This window comes from Pleurodeles waltl, chromosome 9, assembly GCF_031143425.1.
Source record: "Pleurodeles waltl isolate 20211129_DDA chromosome 9, aPleWal1.hap1.20221129, whole genome shotgun sequence".
NCBI lineage: Eukaryota > Metazoa > Chordata > Amphibia > Caudata > Salamandridae > Pleurodeles > Pleurodeles waltl.
This window is the reverse complement of record NC_090448.1, coordinates 958,903,743-958,926,554: the sequence shown is the minus strand read 5'-3', so window position 1 is coordinate 958,926,554 and position 22,812 is coordinate 958,903,743. Positions and strand designations below refer to the sequence as shown.

Here is a 22,812-nt window from a genome sequence, read left to right as displayed (position 1 = left end):
CGGGTGTAGTGTGTAGAGTCTCACGCTTCCGGCGGGAAACGTGAAGTCTTTGGAAGTTGCTCCTTTGTTGCAAAGAAGTAGCTTGTTTTGAACAGGGCCGCTGTTCACTGGAGTTTCTTGGTCCTCTAGTCCAGGGCAGTCCTCTGAGTATTCAGAGGTCGCTGATCCCTGTCGGATGCATCGCTGGAGCAGGTTTTCGAAGTTGGAGACAGGCCGGTAATGCTGGGGCCAAAGCAGTTGTCGTCTTCCTCCTTCTCTGCAGGCTTGTAGATCAGCAGTCCTTTCTTTAGGTTGCAGGAATCTGATTTCCTGGGATCTGGGGAGCCCCTAAATACTGAATTTAGGGGTGTGTTTAGGTCTGGGAGGGCAGTAGCCAATGGCTACTGTCCCTGAGGGTGGCTACACCCTATGTGTGCCTCCTCCCTGTGGGGAGGGGGGCACATCCCTAATCCCTTTGGGGGAATCCTCCATCCACAAGATGGAGGATTTCTCAAGGTATTGGTCACCTCAGCTCAGGACACCTGAGGGGCTGTCCTGACTGGTGGTTGACTCCTCCTTATTTTTCTCATTATCTCCTCCAGCCTTGCCACCCAAAGTGGGGGCAGTGGCCGGCGGGGCCGGCATCTCCACTAGCTGGGATGCCCTGGGGCGCTGTAACAAAAGGGGTAAGCCTTTGAGGCTCACCGCCAGGTGTTACAGTTCCTGCAGGGGGAGGTGAGAAGCACCTCCACCCAGTACAGGCTTTGTTCCTGGCCACAGAGTTGAAGTGTGCTCCTTGTTATTCAAGATATCCACAGCAGATGATTTACTTGAATTTCTGTTTTATTGATAAATCCTCAGGGAAAGAAACTCCATCCACAGTAGGTCCAGTCTTCACGCCTCTCCAACTGTCATCCACATGGAACACTCAGTCCAGAAGAGACAAAGATGTTCTCAGTTGGAGGGGAAGACGGACTACACCATCTATTACTATGCAAACCATAAAATACAGACAACAAAATATATACAATATCTAAAGGTTATATTATTATAAGTATAGCTAATACATTTTCATGACATACTACACCACCTCCCCTCCCACTAAACAAACCAGAACACAAACAAAATGAGATAGATCGAATCACCCAATTTTTACAACTCTATTAAGATTCCATATTCGACCATCATCAACCTTTATTGCCCCCTTGAAGACTTTGACTACCTTAAAAACTTTACTGTAATGAGATTGACCTGCCCTAAATTTTCCTGGTAATTTAATCTTGACATTGTGTAGGAAGTTGGCTCTGTATGCACTATTTCAAAGTAAGGAATAGTATGCACAGAGTCCAAGGGTTCCCCTTAGAGGTAAGATAGTGGCAAAAAGAGATAATACGAATGCTCTATTTTGTGGTAGTGTGGTCGAGCAGTAGGCTTATCAAAGGAGTAGTGTTAAGCATTTGTTGTACATACACACAGGCAATAAATGAGGAACACGTACTCAGAGACAATTCCAGCCAATAGGTTTTTGTATAGAAAAATACATTTTCTTAGTTTATTTTAAGAACCACCGGTTCAAATTCTACATGTAATATCTCATTTGAAAGGTATTGCAGGTAAGTACTTTAGGAACTTTGAATAATTACAGTAGCATATATACTTTTTACATAAAACACAAATAGCTGTTTTAAAAGTAGACACTGCAATTTTCACAGTTCCTGGGGGAGGTAAAATATTGTTAGTTTTTGCAGGTAAGTAACCCACCTACAGGGTTCAGTTTTGGGTCCAAGGTAGCCCACCGTTGGGGGTTCAGAGCAACCCCAAAGTTACCACACCAGCAGCTCAGGGCCGGTCAGGTGCAGAGGTCAAAGAGGTGCCCAAAACACATAGGCTTCAATGGAGAGAAGGGGGTGCCCCGGTTCCAGTCTGCCAGCAGGGGACACAAGTCCACACAAAAAGTACACCCTCAGCAGCGCGGGGGCGGCCGGGTGCAGTGTGCAAACAAGCGTCGGGTGTCCAATGGGAGTCAATGGGAGACCAAGGGGTCTCTTCAGCGGTGCAGGCAGGCAAGGGGGGGGCTCCTCGGGGTAGCCACCACCTGGGCAAGGGAGAGGGCCTCCTGGGGGTCACTCCTGCACTGAAGTTCCGTTCCTTCAGGTGCTGGGGGCTGCGGGTGCAGGGTCTTTTCCAGCCGTCGGGATTTTAGAGTCAGGCAGTCGCAGTCAGGGGGAGCCTTGGGATTCCCTCTGCAGGCGTCGCTGTGGGGGCTCAGGGGGGGACAACTTTGGTTACTCACGGTCTCGGAGTCGCCGGAGGGTCCTCCCTGAGGTGTTGGTTCTCCACCAGTCGAGTCGGGGTCGCCGGGTGCAGTGTTGAAAGTCTCATGCTTCTTGCGGGGATTTGCAGGGGTCTTTAAATTTGCTCCTCTGTAACAAAGTTGCAGTCTTTTTGGAGCAGGGCCGCTGTCCTCAGGAGTTTCTGGTCTTTCTTGAAGCAGGGCAGTCCTCTGAGGATTCAGAGGTCACTGGTCCTGGGGAAAGCGTCGCTGGAGCAGGTTTCTTTAGAAGGCAGGAGACAGGCCGGTAGGTCTGGGGCCAAAGCAGTTGGTGTCTTCTTTTCTTCTTCTGCAGGGGTCTTTCAGCTCAGCAGTCTCTTCTTCTTGTAGTTGCAGGAATCTAAATCTTTAGGTTCAGGGAAGCCCTTAAATACTAAATTTAAGGGCGTGTTTAGGTCTGGGGGGTTAGTAGCCAATGGCTACTAGCCCTAAGGGTGGGTACACCCTCTTTGTGCCTCCTCCCAAGGGGAGGGGGTCACAATCCTATCCCTATTGGGGGAATCCTCCATCTGCAAGATGGAGGATTTCTAAAAGTTAGAGTCCCTTCAGCTCAGGACACCTTAGGGGCTGTCCTGACTGGCCAGTGACTCCTCCTTGTTATTCTCATTATTTCCTCCGGCCTTGCCGCCAAAAGTGGGGGCCGTGGCCGGAGGGGGCGGGCAACTCCACTAGCTGGAGTGCCCTGCGGTGCTGGAACAAAGGGGGTGAGTGAATTGGTAAGTCACCCCACACTCATTCCACATGTGTTTTATTTAGGTAAGCTGACATGAAGTTGGTACCTCTGTCAGAAACCAACTCCGTAGGAAATCACACTCTGGTAAAAAAAAAAAGTGGCGAGTGCTTTGGCTACTGCAGGGGCAGTAGTGGACCTAAGGGGAATTGCCTCAGGGTACCTGGTAGCGTGATCCACTACTACCAGAATATATTGGTTCCCTGATCCTGTTGGAAGTTCAAGTGGACCCACTATGTCCACCCCCACTCTCTCAGAGAACCCCCACCACTGTAAGTGGGATGAGAGGGGCCTCTGGGTGGCCACCTGTCTTGCCACTTGCTTGACAGGTGACACAGGAGGTGCAAAACTCCTTTACATTCTGGGACATATTGGGCCAATAGAAATGGTTGACTAATCTCTCCCATGTCTTTGTCGGTCCCAAATGCCCAGCAAGGGAAATGTCATGGGCTAAACATCTGAGGCACTACTACGCTCCTAGTGGCACCAGGTTTGGGATCTCTTGCCTCAGTGTAAAGGAGTCCATCTTCCCAATAGTCCCTGTGGGTTCCACTGACAGTTCCTTTGTCTTGCTCAACTGCTTCATGTCTTAGGCCTTCAAGAGAGGGACAAGTTTCATACCCCTAACACAGCTGTTCCCTTGAGGGTCCCCCGGGCCCAAGACCTCAACCTGGTAAGGCTCCAGCTCCATGGACTCAGTTCCCTCAGGAGATAGAACATCTTCCTGGGAAGAGAGGTTCCCTTTCTTTTGTTGTGTTGAAGCTGGTTCCCCAGTCTTCTTTCCTTTTCTCTCAGAAGGTTGGGACACTATTCCAGACTCCAACACCTCTTTTTCACCCTGAGCCCTGGTCTGTGCCCTTGTCTTGACACATACCAGTTCAAAGGTACCCAGCATGGCTGCCTGGGTCTTGAGCTCTACCTCAGCCCATGCCGAGGACTCCAGATCATGCCATACCAGACATTCTACTGGAATTGCAGAGGAGACTGCCACCTGTTCCAGGCCTGTGACCACTCCCTATTCTAAAGTTCCCATTGCCATGGGTTGGACTTTAGTTTGATTGTCAGCATTAGCGACTGGATAGGTCTGTCCAGCCAGGTACTGTCCTGGGGGAAGCAGTTTGTCTGTCACCATTGTGACACTGGCACCTGTATTCCTCAGGGCTTCTACTCTAGTCCCATTGATTAAGAGCTGCTGCCTGTATTTTTGCATGTTAGGCAGCAAGTGTGGCTGAATCCACGCCCACCCTCCGACACTAATGTAGTTTCAGTGTGAACCCTGATTTGCTCTGAGCACACTGTTGATCCCACCTGGAGACCGGCTATTCCATTATAAACTGGAGTAGTAGTTGTTGTGGGACTTTTCTTTGGACAGGCCTTGTCTCCAGTTTGGTGTTCATGCTGTCTACGGTTTTGACACCAGGCCTTGGGATCAAAGTGTTTATCCTTATACCCATTTGTGCACTGTGAAGAAGCTCGGGTCCACCCTCCTGAGCAGGTGTTTGGAGCCCTGTTGAAGACTTTACTTTTGCCCTTGGATGTCTCACCACCCTTCCCCTGGGGAGGCTTTGTGACCCCTTTCTTTTGGCCACTCCTGTGGAAGTTTTGGTCACTCTAGTCTTGACCCAGTGGTCTGCCTTCTTTTCCAATTCTTGGGGAGAAATTGGACCTAGGTCTACCAGATGTTGATGCAGTTTACCATTGAAGCAATTACTTAAGAGATGTTCTTTCATAACCACGTTATACAGTCCAACATAATCACTTACACCACTGCCAGTTATCCAACCATCTAGTGTTTTGACTGAGAAGTCAACAAAATCAACCCAGGTCTGGCTTGAGGATTTGTGATCCCCCCTGAACATAATCCTGTACTCCTCAGTTGAGAATCAAAAGCCCTCAAACAGGGTAGCCTTCATGACGTCATAAGATTCTGCATTTTTACCAGAGAGTGTGAGGAATCTATTCCTACACTTTCCAGTGAACACTTCCCAAAGGAGAGCTCCCCAGTGAGATCTGCTTACTTTTCTGGCTGCACAAGCCCTCTCAAAAGCTGTGAACCACTTGGTTATATCATTACCCTCTTCATATTTAGTTACAACCCCTTTGGGGATTTGTAGGATGTCAGTATTCTCTCAGACCATACTTATGTTGCTGCCACCACGGATGGGAGCTAAACCCATCTCTTGTCTTTCCCTTTCTATGGCTAGGAGCTGCTTCTCCAAAGCAAATCTTTTGGCCATCATGGCTAACAGGAGGTCCTCTTCACTGAGGCTGTCCTCAATACTTCCAGAGCTGCTGGTCTCCCCTGTGGAAGAACTAGGTTCTCTATTATTTGTGGAGTCAGGGTTTTGGGAACCCGGTTCTCCCTAATTAGGACAGCAGGGGTTGGGGATGGCGGAGTTCTTCCTCCTGTTCACTAATTTCCTCATCTGAGGGAGTATCCTCCAACTCAGAGTGGTGGTCCCTTGTGAACTCTGCCAAAAGCTCCTGGAGCTTTACTTTGGTAGGGTTGAACCCAGTGTTTAACTTTTTTTTAGCTTACAGAGAGTCATTAACTCTGACATCCCTAGATGCAGGTAAGGGGTGAGGTTGAGTTCGAGTTCCACCACCATCATATCTGTGCTAGATGAACGAGTTACTTACCTTCGGTAACGACTTTTCTGGTGGATACATTAGCTACCTGTGGATTCCTCACCTCATGAATACTCCCATGGCGCCAGCATTCAACGGAAATCTTCTTACTAGTCTCTGCACGTCGACGAGGACGTCACTGTCTCGCACGCGACGCCGTCTGACGTCATACAGGCAATAAGAGGTCCTCGACGACGTGCGGACGTCAGTACCAATCATTTTTTTACGTGCATGAGAACAACCAGGCAATGCAATGAAAGAACAAAGCAACATCCATTATATTGTAAAAATACACCACATTGTATGAATAACTGTAAATCTTTTTTATGTACATATATATATATATATATATATATAAAAAACTCTTTCTTTTAAAAATATATACACACACCAAGTATATAGATAAAGATATATACACATATACCTATATATATATATAAATATATTATATATATACATCTATTGCACCCTCAAAGATCAAGAGGAGCTCACTCAAGGATTACTTGGCAAGACCATAAAGGCAACGGGGAGGCGGGTGGGACCGTGAGGAATCCACAGGTAGCTAATGTATCCACCAGAAAAGTCGTTACCGAAGGTAAGTAACTCGTTCTTCTGATGGATACAACTACCTGTGGATTCCTCACCTCATGAATAGAGTCCCAAAGCAGTACCACGCCCGGCGGTGGGTGCCTAAATGGTCAAACCAAGAAATCCTGCAGCACTGACCGTGCAAAATGGCCGTCCCTTCTAACCTCAGAATCTAAACAGTAATGTTTTGCAAAAGTGTGAAGGGACGACCAAGTTGCGGCCTTGCAGATGTCGACCACAGGAACACCTCTGGCTAAGGCCGAAGTGGCCGACTTAGCTCTGGTGGAATGAGCTCTAATGCCCTCAGGAGGATCCTTCTTTGCCAAAGAGTAACATTTTAATGCAAAGAACAACCCACCTGGATAGTGTTCTCTTGTGGACTGCCTTTCCTCTCCTCTTGCCCACGTATCCAATAAACAGCTGATCCTCCAGCCTGAAATCCTTTGTTCTATCGATAAAGAAGCTCAACGCTCTCTTTGGATCCAGACGGTGCAGTCTTTCTTCCTCTTTGGAAGGATGAGGCGGAGGATAGAACGTGGATAAAGTAATTGCCTGAGCCAAATGGAAGGGTGAAACAACCTTCGGGAGGAAAGCAGCCTTGGTCCTCAACACCACCTTATCCCCATAAAAAGTTGTATAAGGGGGTTTTACTGATAAGGCCTGCAACTCACTCACTCTCCTTGCTGATGTTATAGCTATCAGGAAGACTGTTTTTAAAAACAAATACCTCAAGGGGCAAGAATGCATAGGTTCAAAAGGGGACCCCATAAGGAAAGTCAGGACTAAGGACAAATCCCATTGCGGCATAACGAATGGCTTTGGAGGATATTGATTTAGAAGACCTTTCAAGAATCTGATAACAATAGGGGATTTAAATAAAGATGGTTGGTCTGGAAGACATATGAAGGCTGACAAGGCCGATAAATAACCTTTAATGGTAGCCACTGCACAACCTTTCTGCGCCAGAGATAGAGCAAAAGACAAAACGTCCGATAGATGAGCTTGTAAAGGATCAATCTGCCTCTCTCCACACCACGCAACAAATTTAGACCATCTATTAGCGTAGATAGATTTAGTGGAGTGTCGCCTGGCCGCTAATATAACATCCACTACCTCAGGCGGGAGAGAGAAGGAACTCAGGTTGCCCCGTTCAATCTCCAGGCATGTAGGTGCAGACTCTGGAGGTTGGGGTGTAGAACCTGCCCCTGTGACTGCGAGAGGAGGTCTGCCCTGAAAGGGAGACGGAGCGGCGGGCATGTTGAGAGTTGGAGAAGGTCGGAGTACCACACCCTCCTTGGCCAATCCGGAGCTATTACGATTACTAGAGCCCGGTCTTGGCGAATCTTCCTCAATACTCGAGGAATCAAGGGTATGGGAGGAAACGCGTAAAGCAACTGGCCGCACCAGGTCATTTGAAACGCGTCCCCCAACGCTTCCTGCATCGGATACTGAAGGCTGCAGAACAACGGACAATGCGCGTTCTCTCGAGTGGCGAACAGATCTACCCGAGGAAACCCCCACTTCTGGAAGATTAAACGGACTTGATCTGGATGGAGACGCCACTCGTGGTCTGCCGAGAAGTGGCGACTGAGACTGTCCGCACGCACGTTCAAGACTCCGGCCAGATGGTTTGCTATCAAGCAAATCCGATGGTCCTTTGCCCAGGACCATAGTCGAAGAGCTTCTCTGCAGAGAAGGTACGACCCCACTCCTCCCTGCTTGTTTATGTACCACATCGTGGTAGTGTTGTCCGTTAGGACCTGTACCGACTGACCACGAAGGGAAGGGAGGAAGGCCTTGAGAGCCAGACGTACAGCCCGTAACTCTAACAGATTGATGTGAAAAATCTGTTCCTCTGGAGACCAAAGACCTTTGATCTCCAGATCCCCCAGATGAGCTCCCCACCCTAGAGTGGAAGCATCCGTTATGACTGTGGCCACTGGTGGCGACTGCTGGAACGGTTTTCCTTGTGAAAGATTGTTGCTTGCAATCCACCACTTCAAATCCACAGCAGCATCTCTGGAGATCTTGACAGTACCCTCTAGATCCCCTCTGTGTTGAGACCACTGCCTTCGGAGGCACCACTGAAGAGCCCTCATGTGCCAGCGAGCATGCGTGACCAACAGAATGCAGGAGGCAAAAAGACCGAGCAGACGAAGGACCTTGAGGACTGGAACTACCGCTCCATTTCGAAACATTGGAACCAAATCCTGAATATCTTGAATCCGCTGAGGCGGAGGAAAGGCCCGACCCAATGTCGTATCCAGTACTGCCCCTATGAACAGGAGGCGCTGAGAGGGCTCCAGGTGAGATTTGGGCTCGTTCACCGAAAAGCCCAGGTCGAACAACAACTGGGTTGTTGACTGCAGATGACGCAACACAAGCTCCGGGGACTTGGCTTTGATCAACCAATCGTCCAAGTAAGGGAATACTGCTATCCCCTTCCTTCTGAGCTCTGCCGCAACCACCGACATCACCTTCGTGAAGACTCGAGGTGCTGAAGTAAGACCAAACGGAAGGACCGCAAACTGGTAGTGTTGCGATCCCACCACAAACCGGAGATACTTCCTGTGTGACTTGAGTATCGGGATATGAAAGTAAGCATCCTGCAAGTCGACAGACACCATCCAGTCTTCCATGTTCAACGCCAAAAGCACCTGTGCTAGGGTCAGCATCTTGAACTTTTCCTGCTTGAGGAACCAATTCAAGATCCTCAGGTCCAGAATTGGTCTCAAACGACCATCCTTCTTGGGAATCAGGAAATACCTTGAGTAAACTCCTTGACCCCTTTCCTGCTCCGGGACCAACTCCACCGCGCCCTTTAAAAGGAGGACTTCTACCTCCTGTTCTAGCAACAGGAGGTGTTCTTGTGAACAATACGAAGGGCGGGATGAGGGGCGGAAACTCCCGAAAGGGAAGGGTGTAGCCTTCTCCCACAACACTTAGAACCCAAGTGTCCGACGTAACAGTCTCCCATTTGGTGAGAAAATGCTGTAATCTTCCCCCTACAGGAGAGGAGTGAGTGGGAAATGGTGGAAGCCTAAGGCTGCTTCCCCTGCTGCACCCCGCCAGAGGATGAGGAAGAGGCAGAGTGCTGCTGAGAGGCTCCCCTGGTGCGGACCCTACCCCTCCCCCTAAAAGATCTATAGGGATGGGAAGAGGCAGGTTGCTGATATCTTCCCCGAAAGGAAGAGGAGGAAGAGCCACGCCCAAATCCACGAAACCTCCTGAAGAATCTGGAAGAGGCCGTGGAAGAAGGAGCTTGGAGTCCCAACGACTTAGCCGTGGCCCTGCTCTCCTTAAAACGTTCCAAGGCCGAATCAGCCTTGGCCCCAAACAGTTTGTCCCCATCAAATGGGAGATCCAACAATGTGGACTGTACATCTGCCGAAAAGCCCGAGTTACGTAGCCAGGCCTGTCTCCTTTCCACCACAGTTGTGCCCATTGCTCTGGCTACCGAGTCGGTGGTATCCAGTCCTGTTTGGATAATTTGGGTCGCAGCAGCCTGGGCATCAGAGACAAGATCCAAAAGACCCTGGGGAAGCTCTGTAAACGAAGAGGAGATGTCATCCATCAGAGCATGAATATACCTCCCCAGGATACAGGTCGCATTAGTGGCTTTTAACGCCAGACTGCAGGACGAAAAAATCTTCTTCGACTGCGCCTCTAGCTTTTTTGAGTCTCTGTCCCCAGGCACCGTCGGGAAAGAACCAGGCGCTGATTTGGACGAACAGGAGGCCTGCACAACCAAGCTCTCCGGCGTAGGGTGCCTAGATAGGAAACCAGGATCAGTTGGAGCCGTCCGATACCTCCTGGCCACGGCTCTGTGAACTGCTGGGGAAGATGCCGGCTTCTTCCACACCTCTAAAACCGGATCCAGCAGAGCGTCATTAAAAGGTAATAGAGGCTCCGCCGCGGCTGAGGCCGGATGCAACACCTCTGTCAAAAGGTTTTGTTTCGCCTCCACCACCGGCAAAGGCAGGTCCAAAAAACTAGCTGCCTTCCGTACCACTGTATGAAAGGAAGCAGCTTCCTCGGTATATTCCCCCGGGGACGAAAGGTCCCACTCAGGGGAAGTGTCCAGCCCACTGGCCGACTCCAGTCCACGCAGCCCATCACCCGAGTCCTCTAGCTCTCCTTCCTCTAGGGCTCGTTGGTACTCCTGCTCCTCTAGTACCCGGAGAGCACGCCTCCTTGAATGCAGTCGTTGCTCAATCCGCGGAGTCGACAACACCTCCGCCGAAGTCGGAGATCGGCGCCGATCTTCCGAAGCCACCGACGCCGCATCCTGCGCCACAGGTAACTTCGGCGCCGACTGAAGAGCAGATGAAACGGATGGACCCACCGGAGTCACAGGCCGAAATCTCGACGTCGACGGGATGGAAATCCCTGGGGCCAATCCCTCCGAAGCCATCGGAGCGGCCACCGGCGCCGACACTGGCGCCGAGCCCACGTTCCCAAACGGGAGAAAGGGCATAAAGGGTGCCGGCCGAAGAGGCGCAGGATCACCCAAAGAAAAGGCCAAAGGCCCAGCCGGAGCACCCCCTGGAGCCATCTGTTGGAAGATGGCATACATCGCATTCAAGAATGCGGAACTATCGGCTCCAGGGGTGGGAAAAGCCGGATACTGGGGTGCCTGACTCGGAGGCGACCCCGACGCCGGCCTCGGCGTCTGCGCCGGAGAAAACACCTGAGGCTCCAATACCTCAATCACCGACGCCTGTCCAGGCGAAGTTGGAGACGTCGGAGAGAGCAACGGCGTCGAAGGATGCGGCGTCACCGTGGGGCTGACCTCCCATGTCCTCCGGCGCCGATCCGGGAGTCTCGATGACGCCGATGTCTTGGAGAAGACTTTTTCTTGTGATGCTTCTCCTTTGACTTGGCCATAAACAGCTTCGCCTCGCGTTCTTTAATGGCCTTCGGATTCATGTGCTGACACGAATCACAAGTCGAGACGTCGTGGTCGGAGCTCAAACACCAAAGGCAATCGGAATGAGGATCCGTCACCGACATCTTGCCTCCACACTCACGACAAGGCTTAAATCCAGACTTTCTCTGCGACATTATTTCCACAGAGAAAGAGTACGCAGCAAGATATACACTGTAACCGCAAGAGTAACAGTTGCTCCCTCGAAGATAACCGTTTCGAATGCACGGAAAAAAGGGAACTAACGTCCGCACGTCGTCGAGGACCTCTTATTGCCTGTATGACGTCAGACGGCGTCGCGTGCGAGACAGTGACGTCCTCGTCGACGTGCAGAGACTAGTAAGAAGATTTCCGTTGAATGCTGGCGCCATGGGAGTATTCATGAGGTGAGGAATCCACAGGTAGTTGTATCCATCAGAAATTATCAGTCTAAAAGTTGGGATTACTTTTTAAGAATCTAAAAACTACTTCTATAACTTAAATCGAAACTTTTAAAAACTTTTAAACTCTAAAAGAAATGCTAACAGAGTTACGAAAGACCCTAGCAGGACTTTTAAAAAATTTAGACAAACAATCAAATTGCAAAAATTAATTTTCTAATGAGAATTTTTGAAATGTAGTCATGTGATCAGGTATTGGCTGAGTAGTCCACCAAATGCAAAGTCTTAGACCCCACCGTTGATCCACCAATGTAGGAAGTTGGCTCTGTATATACCATCTCAAAGTGAGAGATAGTGTGCACAGAGTCCATGGGTTCCCCTTAGAGGGTGATAGTGGCAAAAGCGGATAATTATAATGCCCTACTGGCCTGGAGTTATGTCTGAGTGCGTTTTCCTCATTTACTGCCTGTGTGTGTACAAATGCTTAACACTACCCTCTGATAAGCCTACTGCTCGACCACACAATCACAAAATAGAGCATTAGAATTATCTCTTTTTGCCACCATCACCTCTGGACAGGAGGGTCAACCCAGGGTGGATACTAGGTCAGAACTGCCTGGGGACCAGCTCTCAACGGTTAAGCTACCTGGACATGGGCCTTGGGCTTCGGGTGCAGAGTGGGCAGGATTTGTGGATCCGGGGCGGCTATGGGGTCCTTTGCTGGACCTTTCTTTCTGGACAGAGCAGCTGCTCACAGGGGATCTTGGTCCTCTGGGGTGCAGGCAGTTCTCTTGAGGCTTTTAAGAGGTCGCAGGTCCTGCAGGATATGTCGCCTTTTGATAGCAGGGCTTCAGAAGCTAGAGACAGGCCTGTAGGGCTGGGGCCAAGTCAGTTGGTGTCTTCAGTCTTCTCAGCTGGGGGTCAGCTTAGCAGTCCTTTCTTCTTCTTGTCTTCTTGAGATCGCCAGGAATCTGACAAGCTAGGTTCAGGGGAGTCCTTAAATCTTAGATTTAGGGGTGTTTCAGGGGTCAAAGGGCAGTAGCCAATGGATACTGTCCTTTATGGTGACTACACCCTTTCCAGTGTCCACGACCTTTAGGGAGGGGGACACAGACCTACCCCTATTGGTCCCTTTCCTCCAAACCAATATAGAAGATTTTGCAATGGGGGGGGGGGGGGGGGGGGGGGGTCACTTCACCTCTGGACACCTTAGGGGTGGTCTGGGTTGAAGTGGTCACTTCTAGTTTTTCCTAGCTTTCTGCCAGACTTGCACCAAAAGTGGGGCTTTGTCTGGGGGAGAGGCCTGAGCCATTGAAGCTCGCCACTAGGTGTTACGGTTGAAAAGGGGGGGTGGGTGGGGGGAAGCACCTCCACCCAGTGCAGGCTCTTTTTCTGGCCACAGAGAGCACAAAGGCTCTCACCCCATGTGGTCAGAAACTTGTCTGGAAGTGGCAGGCGGGCACAGACTGGTCAGTCATCCACTAGAAGTTTGGCTAAAATACAGGGGGCATCTCCAAGATGCTCTCTGGGTGCATTTTCCAATAAATCCAACACTAGCATCAGTGTGGGTTTATTGTGCTGTGAAGTTTGATACCAAACTTCTTAGACCTCAGTGAAGCCATTATGTAGCTGTGTAGTTCGTAATGACGAACTCCCAGCCCATGTACTCAGCTTGGCCACACTGCACTTACAATGTTTAAGAATGGACTTAGACACTGTAGGGGCATATTGCTCAAGAAGCTATGCCCTCATCTGTGGTATAGTGCACCCTGCCTTGGGGCTGTAAGGCCTGCTAGAGGGGTGACTTACCTATGCCACAGGCAGTGGTATGTAGGCATGGCAACCTGAGAGGGGTGCCATTTCGACTGTCTTTCTCCCCAACAGCACGCACACAAGGTGCAATGATAGTGTGCATGTGTGTAAGGAAATGCCTCCTTGGCATGGTTGCCCCCTGACTTTTTTGCCTTTGCTGATGCTATGTTTACAATTGAAAGTGTGCTGAGGCCTGCTAACCAGGCCCCAGCACCAGTGTTCTTTCCCTAACCTGTACTTTTGTATCCACAATTGGCAGACCCTGGCATCCAGATAAGTCCCTTGTAACTGGTACTTCTAGTACCAAGGGCCCTGATGCCAAGGAAGGTCTCTAAGGGCTGCAGCATGTCTTATGCCACCCTGGAGACCTCTCACTCAGCACAGACACACTGCTTGCCAGCTTATGTGTGCTAGTGAGGACAAAACGAGTAAGTCGACATGGCACTCCCCTCAGGGTGCCATGCCAGCCTCTCACTGCCTATGCAGTATAGGTAAGACACCCCTCTTGCAGGCCTTACAGCCCTAAGGCAGGGTGCACTATACCATAGGTGAGGGTACCAGTGCATGAGCATGGTACCCCTACAGTGTCTAAACAAAACCTTAGACATTGTAAGTGCAGGGTAGCCATAAGAGTATATGGTCTGGGAGTCTGTCAAACACGAACTCCACAGCACCATAATGGCTACACTGAAAACTGGGAAGTTTGGTATCAAACTTCTCAGCACAATAAATGCACACTGATGCCAGTGTACATTTTATTGTAAAATACACCACAGAGGGCACCTTAGAGGTGCCCCCTGAAACTTAACCGACTGTCTGTGTAGGCTGACTAGTTCCAGCAGCCTGCCACACCAGAGACATGTTGCTGGCCCCATGGGGAGAGTGCCTTTGTCACTCTGAGGCCAGTAACAAAGCCTGCACTGGGTGGAGATGCTAACACCTCCCCCAGGCAGGAGCTGTGACACCTGGCGGTGAGCCTCAAAGGCTCCCCCCTTTGTCACAGCCCAGCAGGGCACTCCAGCTTAGTGGAGTTGCCCGCCCCCTCCGGCCACGGCCCCCACTTTTGGCGGCAAGGCTGGAGGGAACAAAGAAAGCAACAAGGAGGAGTCACTGGCCAGTCAGGACAGCCCCTAAGGTGTCCTGAGCTGAGGTGACTCTGACTTTTAGAAATCCTCCATCTTGCAGATGGAGGATTCCCCCAATAGGGTTAGGATTGTGACCCCCTCCCCTTGGGAGGAGGCACAAAGAGGGTGTACCCACCCTCAGGGCTAGTAGCCATTGGCTACTAACCCCCCAGACCTAAACACGCCCTTAAATTTAGTATTTAAGGGCTACACTGAACCCTAGAAAATTAGATTCCTGCAACTACAAGAAGAAGGACTGCCTAGCTGAAAACCCCTGCAGAGGAAGACCAGAAGACGACAACTGCCTTGGCTCCAGAAACTCACCGGCCTGTCTCCTGCCTTCCAAAGATCCTGCTCCAGCGACGCCTTCCAAAGGGACCAGCGACCTCGACATCCTCTGAGGACTGCCCCTGCTTCGAAAAGACAAGAAACTCCCGAGGACAGCGGACCTGCTCCAAGAAAGGCTGCAACTTTGTTTCCAGCAGCTTTGAAAGAACCCTGCAAGCTCCCCGCAAGAAGCGTGAGACTTGCAACACTGCACCCGGCGACCCCGACTCGGCTGGTGGAGATCCAACACCTCAGGAGGGACCCCAGGACTACTCTGATACTGTGAGTACCAAAACCTGTCCCCCCTGAGCCCCCACAGCGCCGCCTGCAGAGGGAATCCCGAGGCTTCCCCTGACCGCGACTCTTTGAATCCAAAGTCCCGACGCCTGGGAGAGACCCTGCACCCGCAGCCCCCAGGACCTGAAGGACCGGACTTTCACTGGAGAAGTGACCCCCAGGAGTCCCTCTCCCTTGCCCAAGTGGAGGTTTCCCCGAGGAATCCCCCCCTTGCCTGCCTGCAGCGCTGAAGAGATCCCGAGATCTCTCATAGACTAACATTGCGAACCCGACGCCTGTTTCTACACTGCACCCGGCCGCCCCCGCGCTGCTGAGGGTGAAATTTCTGTGTGGGCTTGTGTCCCCCCCGGTGCCCTACAAAACCCCCCTGGTCTGCCCTCCGAAGACGTGGGTACTTACCTGCAAGCAGACCGGAACCGGGGCACCCCCTTCTCTCCATTCTAGCCTATGTGTTTTGGGCACCACTTTGAACTCTGCACCTGACCGGCCCTGAGCTGCTGGTGTGGTAACTTTGGGGTTGCCCTGAACCCCCAACGGTGGGCTACCTTGGACCAAGAACTGAACCCTGTAAGTGTCTTACTTACCTGGTAAAACTAACAAAAACTTACCTCCCCTAGGAACTGTGAAAATTGCACTAAGTGTCCACTTTTAAAACAGCTATTTGTCAATAACCTGAAAAGTATACATGCAATTTTTATGATTTAAAGTTCCTAAAGTACTTACCTGCAATACCTTTCGAATGAGATATTACATGTAGAATTTGAACCTGTGGTTCTTAAAATAAACTAAGAAAAGATATTTTTCTATAACAAAACCTATTGGCTGGATTTGTCTCCGAGTGTGTGTACCTCATTTATTGTCTATGTGTATGTACAACAAATGCTTAACACTACTCCTTGGATAAGCCTACTGCTCGACCACACTACCACAAAATAGAGCATTAGTATTATCTCTTTTTACCACTATTTTACCTCTAAGGGGAACCCTTGGACTCTGTGCATGCTATTCCTTACTTTGAAATAGCACATACAGAGCCAACTTCCTACAATGTGCTTGGGCAGGGCCCCCCCCCCCCCCGCCCCCGAGGGTGGCTTGATACATGCTGCAGTCCCTTGGTACCACGGGTCTTTTGACAAAGGACTTAACTGTGTGCCAGAGGTTGGCCAACTGTAGAAGCAATGGTACATTTTTAGGGAAAGAATACTGGTGCTGGGGCCTGGTTAGAAGGATCCCAGCATACACTCAGTCAAGTCAGCATCAATATTGAAAAAGAAAGAGGGACTGGGAGATTAACTGGTCCAGTGTACATACTCCCTATTCATAATATATCATTATATATCAGAGTACGCAGTTCCAAAACAAAAACAAAAAAAGGACAAGACCACACAGAAACATTTCAGGTGTCTCAGGTATGGATAGCTTCAGAAGCAAAGGCCCTATTGTGTCATCATTGGGCTTGCTCCACGTCAGACTGGCATTGCAATGTCTAATGGGACCCTTGTAGGGCCTCTTTGCCAGAATTTCAAGAAAAGATGAAAAGAACTGGAGAGAAAATAAAATGTTTAAAATTGCCTCCGACACTTGCCTGAAAAACATCTTTGCAAGCCTCAAAGCACTTTAACGCCTCCCCTTACACAAGGCACACTCAATTCAAACTAATCACACAAAGATACAAAGCATAACAAAACATAGGCCCTGCCTACTTCAATAGCCACATCCAATTCCGCCAGCGCACCAGACACCGCAGGACTCTTACTAGCACAGGTAGCCCCGCATACACAAGAAGAGAACAGGAGGGAATACTTTCTCACATTGCCTCCAAAGCCTGGAACTACGTGTCACAGCACATCACAGCCTCATTATCACTTCTTGAGTTCTGCAAGATGCTGAAGTCTTGGCTCTTCGAATTACGATCCCCTGGGTGGGTACAGCCTACCAATGTACAAGCACCTGGATAACTTCTAGAGTGAATAGCTCGTAAAATATCACATCATATCTTCAGGTCTTTTTCAGTCTCCTCCAAATCTGGCTACAATCCAACCGACTCCTGTGGTGATATCTCCAATGGAACTTCAAGTCCCACTGCAGAGCCTGCCCATACCTCTTGGCTTGTTTCACAAGTAGAAGGCAGACAATCTCAGCATCCTCAGACATATTTGCAATCCGAACCATTTAATAGGATCATAGCCCGAATGTTCTGGAATCTCTGCTCTGGAGAAAGGCACAAAACTGTACTGTATAGAAAACCAGGGAACGCCTGCAAAAAGGAGTCTGGTAGGACTTCAGCAAAGTGATAGCGTACCCAAACAATACAAGGAGGCTCACCATTGCCACCAGGAGTGGGTTAATGACTGTCTGGGGTGAGCCTGCCTTCAACAGCCAGTCAGTGAGGTAGGAATAGACTGGTACTCCCAACTTCTGAAGGCGTGCTGTAACATCACCATCACTTTTGTCAACACCCTGGGCGCAGGTGAGGCCAAAAAGAAGCATTTTGAACTCAATTCTCCTGGCTTACTGTGAAAAACAGGTAGCACTTGTGGATTACAAAACGGCGATGCGGAAAGAGGCGTACAGCACATCCAACACCACCATCCCGTTTCTGGGATCTAGGGCCGCAGGACATGGGCAAGCATTAGAATCTTAAATTTGTTCTTCTACAGGAATGTGTTGAGAGGGCAGATATCTAGATTAGGAAAAAAGGCCTCGTCCCATCTTTGGCATCAGGAAGTAGCCAAAGTAACACCCAGCTCCTATTGCTGAAGCTTGACCCTTTGGACAAAAGGGACTGCAATTCTAGCTGCAAACTAGACAGCTAGTCCTCTGTCAGCTGCCTTGAAGGTGGTGGAAGGTGTGGCATGGTAAATAGAAATGAAAGTCTGTAGCCCTGATGGACAATTTGGAGGATTCACTTCTCTGAGGTGACACCTGCCACCCATGGAGGATCCTGCCCCTGACAGGGAGGTTGTGGCCCGGGAAGACACTAAAATGGTAATACAGTTGTGGCTGCTAGAGCATCGGGGGCTAATTTGCATGTAGTCCCTAATGCCTTGGATACCCGGGAGACTGATCAGCATGTGGTCCACAATGGACTATGGCGCTCCTGCTTCCAGCAGCTGTGGCCCAGGTACAGGAATAAATTGTCTTTTTTGGGGGGGGGAGGTGAAATAGTGCAGGAGGAGTTAGAGGGGGAACAATTAACAGGTAAGGTAAAGGAAAATGCCACAACAGGAAATTGGAAGTGCTTCGAACCTATCAAGCTGAAGAAGGCATCTATGGGACTGTAGGGCGGGTACATTAAAGTACACTGTATTCAAGTCCAAGGACACCAACCAGTCCTTCTGCTCCAAGCCAAACAAAATCTTGGCTAGATTCAGCATTTGGAAATTGTCTTTCAAAGGTAAGTATTCAACAAATTAAAACAAAAATTCGTTCTGGGTCCGCTGTCCTTCTTGGTGACCAAAAATTAGTGGGATTAGCATCCTATGCAGTTCTCTTCATGGGCTATCTATGGCCACTTTGACCAGCAGTGAACTGCACATCCTGTGAAAGGAGACATGAAGAACTGAAGTCTGACAAAGAATGGGAGGGCATAACAGAGACCAACCATTTGTAGAACTCAAGAGATTCAAGGTAATTACACGCCAGTGGGCAGGAGAAGAAAACAGTATTCTGCCCCCCTACAACTGAAAATGACCAAAGAAGCACATTGGTTTCACTGCAGTGAATTCTGCATAAGAGGTATTTATGGTCTCATTCCAACAGTAGAGGTTAAAAAGGTTGGTTAAATTTAAAAAGCTAGCGTAGTTGTAGGAGGTTTCCTCGACCTGACTTACCCTCTTAATACAAGGACTGTGATGTGACTGAGATTAATAAGGGTTATTCATTAATAAAGGCATTACCAGAAACTCAAAGACGTTTTTAGCAGGTAATACATCCTCTCAATAAAAAGGTGATACTTACCCTATTGTGCCCTTCAGCTGAATCCTGGCCAATAGCATAGCAAAGGTGATGTGATCATTGTGCAACATTCCACGGGCCACTCGATTAAAAGCCACCTATTTAAATGAAAAGATAAGATGTCCAAGGGTATTTCCAAAATGTCATTATTTTAAAATGCATAGCAATCAAATAAATGTTCTCTCAAACATGTCAGTTACATCAACAGGAGTAATAAAAGATTGAGACTTTTCCCACAGTTCATTGTTACCTAGTCTTTGATCAGTCACCAAAAGCCTTATTGTAGGAAGCAGGCCTGGTGTGTGGTGGGTACCTATGGTACTTACACCTTATACCAGGTCCAGGTATCCCCTCTTACTGAAGTATAGGCAGTGTCTAGAAGCCAGACTCTCTAGAGGTAGCGGTGGATGAGCAGCCAAGGCTTATCTAGGAGACATGCAAAGCTCATGCAATACCACTGTAGTGTCACAGCACTTACACACATGGAAAAAAACACTCAGTTGTACAACAATAAAAGGTACTTTATTTTTTGGTACAAATCACCACAAAATACTAGACAGGTAACCCATCCTTAGGAGGTAAGTAATACACTGAATATATACACTAGTAATCAGAAGCTAGCATAGAAAAGGTTAGAAAACAGTGCAAATAGTCATTACCAATAGCGACCCTAGGGGGAGCACCAACCATATACTAAATTAAATGGAATGTGAACAAGGTACCACTCCGACCCCCCCCCCCCCCAGCACCTACGTAAGTAAAATGTGTAAAGGGGAGATGGGAGTACTAGAAAACCACAAAGGTAAGTAACAGTACCCCCATCGACTAGGAAAGCAGGAGTAAAGAACAAGTTACTTACCTTCGGTAACGCATTATCTGCTAGAGACTATCTAGCTGCAGATTCCTTACCTTTGAATTCCCTGGCGTCAGCTTCGAATCCAGAATCTTTTTGCTGAGCAATACCCTGCACGCGCAGTCGGCTGGCGTCATTCAGTTTCGCGTGCCTTCGTCAACGTCTGACAAGTTTGACACTTCACAGTCGTCCATATAAACGCCACCTCGTCGCACGTACGTCTGTTCTTTTATCCACAAAACTTCCACGCCAGAAGCGGAGAGTCATGGACAGAACCAACATTTGTATTGGGCAAAACTAGGGCTATGAAAAAGGAAAAAAACCTAGCCCTACTTGTCATATCTGAAGAGTGGGGAAGCATGGGTGGATGTATGGAACCTGCAGCTAGTCTCTACCAGATAATGCATTACCGAATGCAAGTAACGTGTTCATCTGATAGAGACGTCTAGCTGCAAATTCCTTACCTTTGAATAGATAAACCCAACCCATAACCGCCTGGTGGTGGGCTGCAGATAGTACTCCTTACACTAAAAAGTTATGTAGGACTCAACGGGAAAAGTACCTGTCCATTCTTATCGGACTGTCCAGGCATTAATGTTTTGCAAACATGTGCAAAGACGCCCACGTTGCCGCCTGACAGACCTCCAGGACTGGAATGCCTAGAGCAGGAGCAGTGGTAGCAGATTTGCCCCTGGGAAAATGAGCCCGCAAGCCCTCAGGAGGCTGCTTTCTCGCCAATGCGTAGCATATCTTATTGCAGAGAACGACCCAGTGCGAAATGGTTCGCTTCTCCACTGCCCAACTGTAGGGAAATGCCTCTCATAGCATGATTACCCCCTAACGTATTGCCTTTTGTTGATGCTAGTTATGATTGTGAGTGTGCTGGGATCCAGCTAACATGGCCCCAGCACCAGTGTTCTTTCCCTATACTGCACCTTTGTCTCCACAACTGGCACACAGATAAGTCCCTTGTAAATGGTACCCCTGGTAACAAGGGCCCTGTGGCCAGGGAAGATCTCTAAGGGCTGCAGCATGTATTATGCCACCCTGGGGACCCCTCACTCAGCACATGCACACTGCCCCGCAGCTTGTGTGTGCTGGTGGGGAGAAAATGACTAAGTCAACATGGCACTCCCCTCAGGGTGCCATGCCCACATCTCACTGCCTGTGGCATAGGTAAGTCACCCCTCTAGCAAGCCTTAAAGCCCTAAGGCAGGGTGCATTATACCACAGGTGAGGGCATAGCTGCAGGAGCAATATGCCCCTACAATCCATTCTTAGACATTGTAAGTACAGTGTGGCCATATTAAGTATATGGTCTGGTAGTTTGTCAAAACGAACTCCACAGTTCCATAATGGCTACACTGAATACTGGGAAGTTTGGTATCAAACTTCTCAGAATAATAAAACCACACTGATGCCAGTGCTGGATTTATTAAAAAATAGAGCTGCCCCCTGTATTTTACCCAATCCTTCAGTGCAGGACTGACTGGTCTATGCCAGACTGAGACAAGTTTCTGACCCCCTGGGGTGAGAGCCTTTGTGTTCTCTGAGGCCAGAAACAAAGCCTGCACTGGGTGGAGGTGCTTCACACCTCCTCCACCCTGCAGGAACTGTAACACCTAATGTTGAGTCTCAAACACTCAGACTTCGTGTTACAATGCCCCAGGGCACTCCAGCTAGTGGAGATGCCCAGCCCCCGGACAAACCCCACTTTTGTCGGCAAGTCCAGAGGGATAATTAGGAAAAACAAGGCGTCACCATCACCTCAGCCAGGACGTCCCCTAAGGTGTCCAGAGCTGAAGTGACCCCCCTCCTTGCAGAATCCTCCAACTTGGTTTGGAGGATCAGGGCAATAGGGGTAGGAATGTGCCCCCCCCTCCTCCCCAAGGGAGTGGGCACCAGAAGGGTGGAGCCACCCTCAGGGAGAGTAGCCATTGGCTCCTGCCCTCTAACCCTAAAAACACCACTAAATCTTGTGTTTAAGGGCTCTCTGAACCAACCTAGTCAGATCCCTGACGACCTCACAGGAAGAAGGACTGCTTAGCAGAAACCCCAGCAGAGAAGGAAAGGAGACAACATCTGACTTGGCCCCAGCCCTACCAGCCTGTCTCTTGCTTCAAAGACCCTGCAGAAGAAAAGCAACACATCCTGCAGGTCCAGCAACCCCTGAAAAACTTCCAGAGGACTGCCTGCATCACAGAGGATCAAGAACTCCCGCGGACAGCAGCCCTGTCCAAAGAAGAACAGAAGAAGAAACCACTTCTGAAGGACTCCCACCTCACTCCAGAAGCGTGAGTCCTATCCACTCTTCACCAGACGCCCACGACCAGAGAGGACCCCCCAGGCGAGGGTGACTAAGTGCCCACCCTGGGTTGACCTCTCCACCCCTCCACAAAGACACCTTCAGAGGTAATCTTGAAGAACCCCCTGACCGGGACTGACCTGGATGAAGATAACAGACGCCAAAGGACCCACTGCACCCGCAACCCCCAGGCCTTGGAGAAATTGACACCCGGTGCCCCAACGATCTTCCCTGTCCGACCAGTGATGTGCCCGAGACACCCCCCTGGACCTCACCTGCAGCACCTGAGTGACCCCCGAAGTTCCCTCATAAAGAGTCATTGGAAATCTGACACCCTGTTTGCACCCTGCGCCCAGTGGCCCCAGTGCCGCTGAGGGTGTGGGATTGGTGCCTACTGCGGGCCGCTCCAGTGCACCACTAATCCCTCCAGTCTGCCCTCCGAGCCACGGGTACTTACCTGCTGGCAGACCGAAATCCGAGTACCCATGTCTCCATAGGAGCCACGTTAAAATTGCTCACCTTTGACCTCTGCACCTGGCCAGCCCCGTGTTGCTGGTGGTGGGTGTTTGGGGT

General features: G+C 49.7%; 1 protein-coding gene across 2 annotated transcripts in view; it reads right to left on the bottom strand.

Annotated features, from left to right (window-relative positions):
* The window catches only part of DYNC1H1 (dynein cytoplasmic 1 heavy chain 1), a 916,572-nt gene that overhangs the window by 219,225 nt on the left and 674,535 nt on the right, over positions 1-22,812 (bottom strand). For both annotated transcript variants that reach the window (XM_069208347.1, XM_069208346.1), the window contains exon 62: positions 19,085-19,179. In XM_069208347.1, coding sequence (XP_069064448.1) covers positions 19,085-19,179 — 95 coding nt within the window. The remainder of the gene's footprint in view (positions 1-19,084; positions 19,180-22,812) is intronic.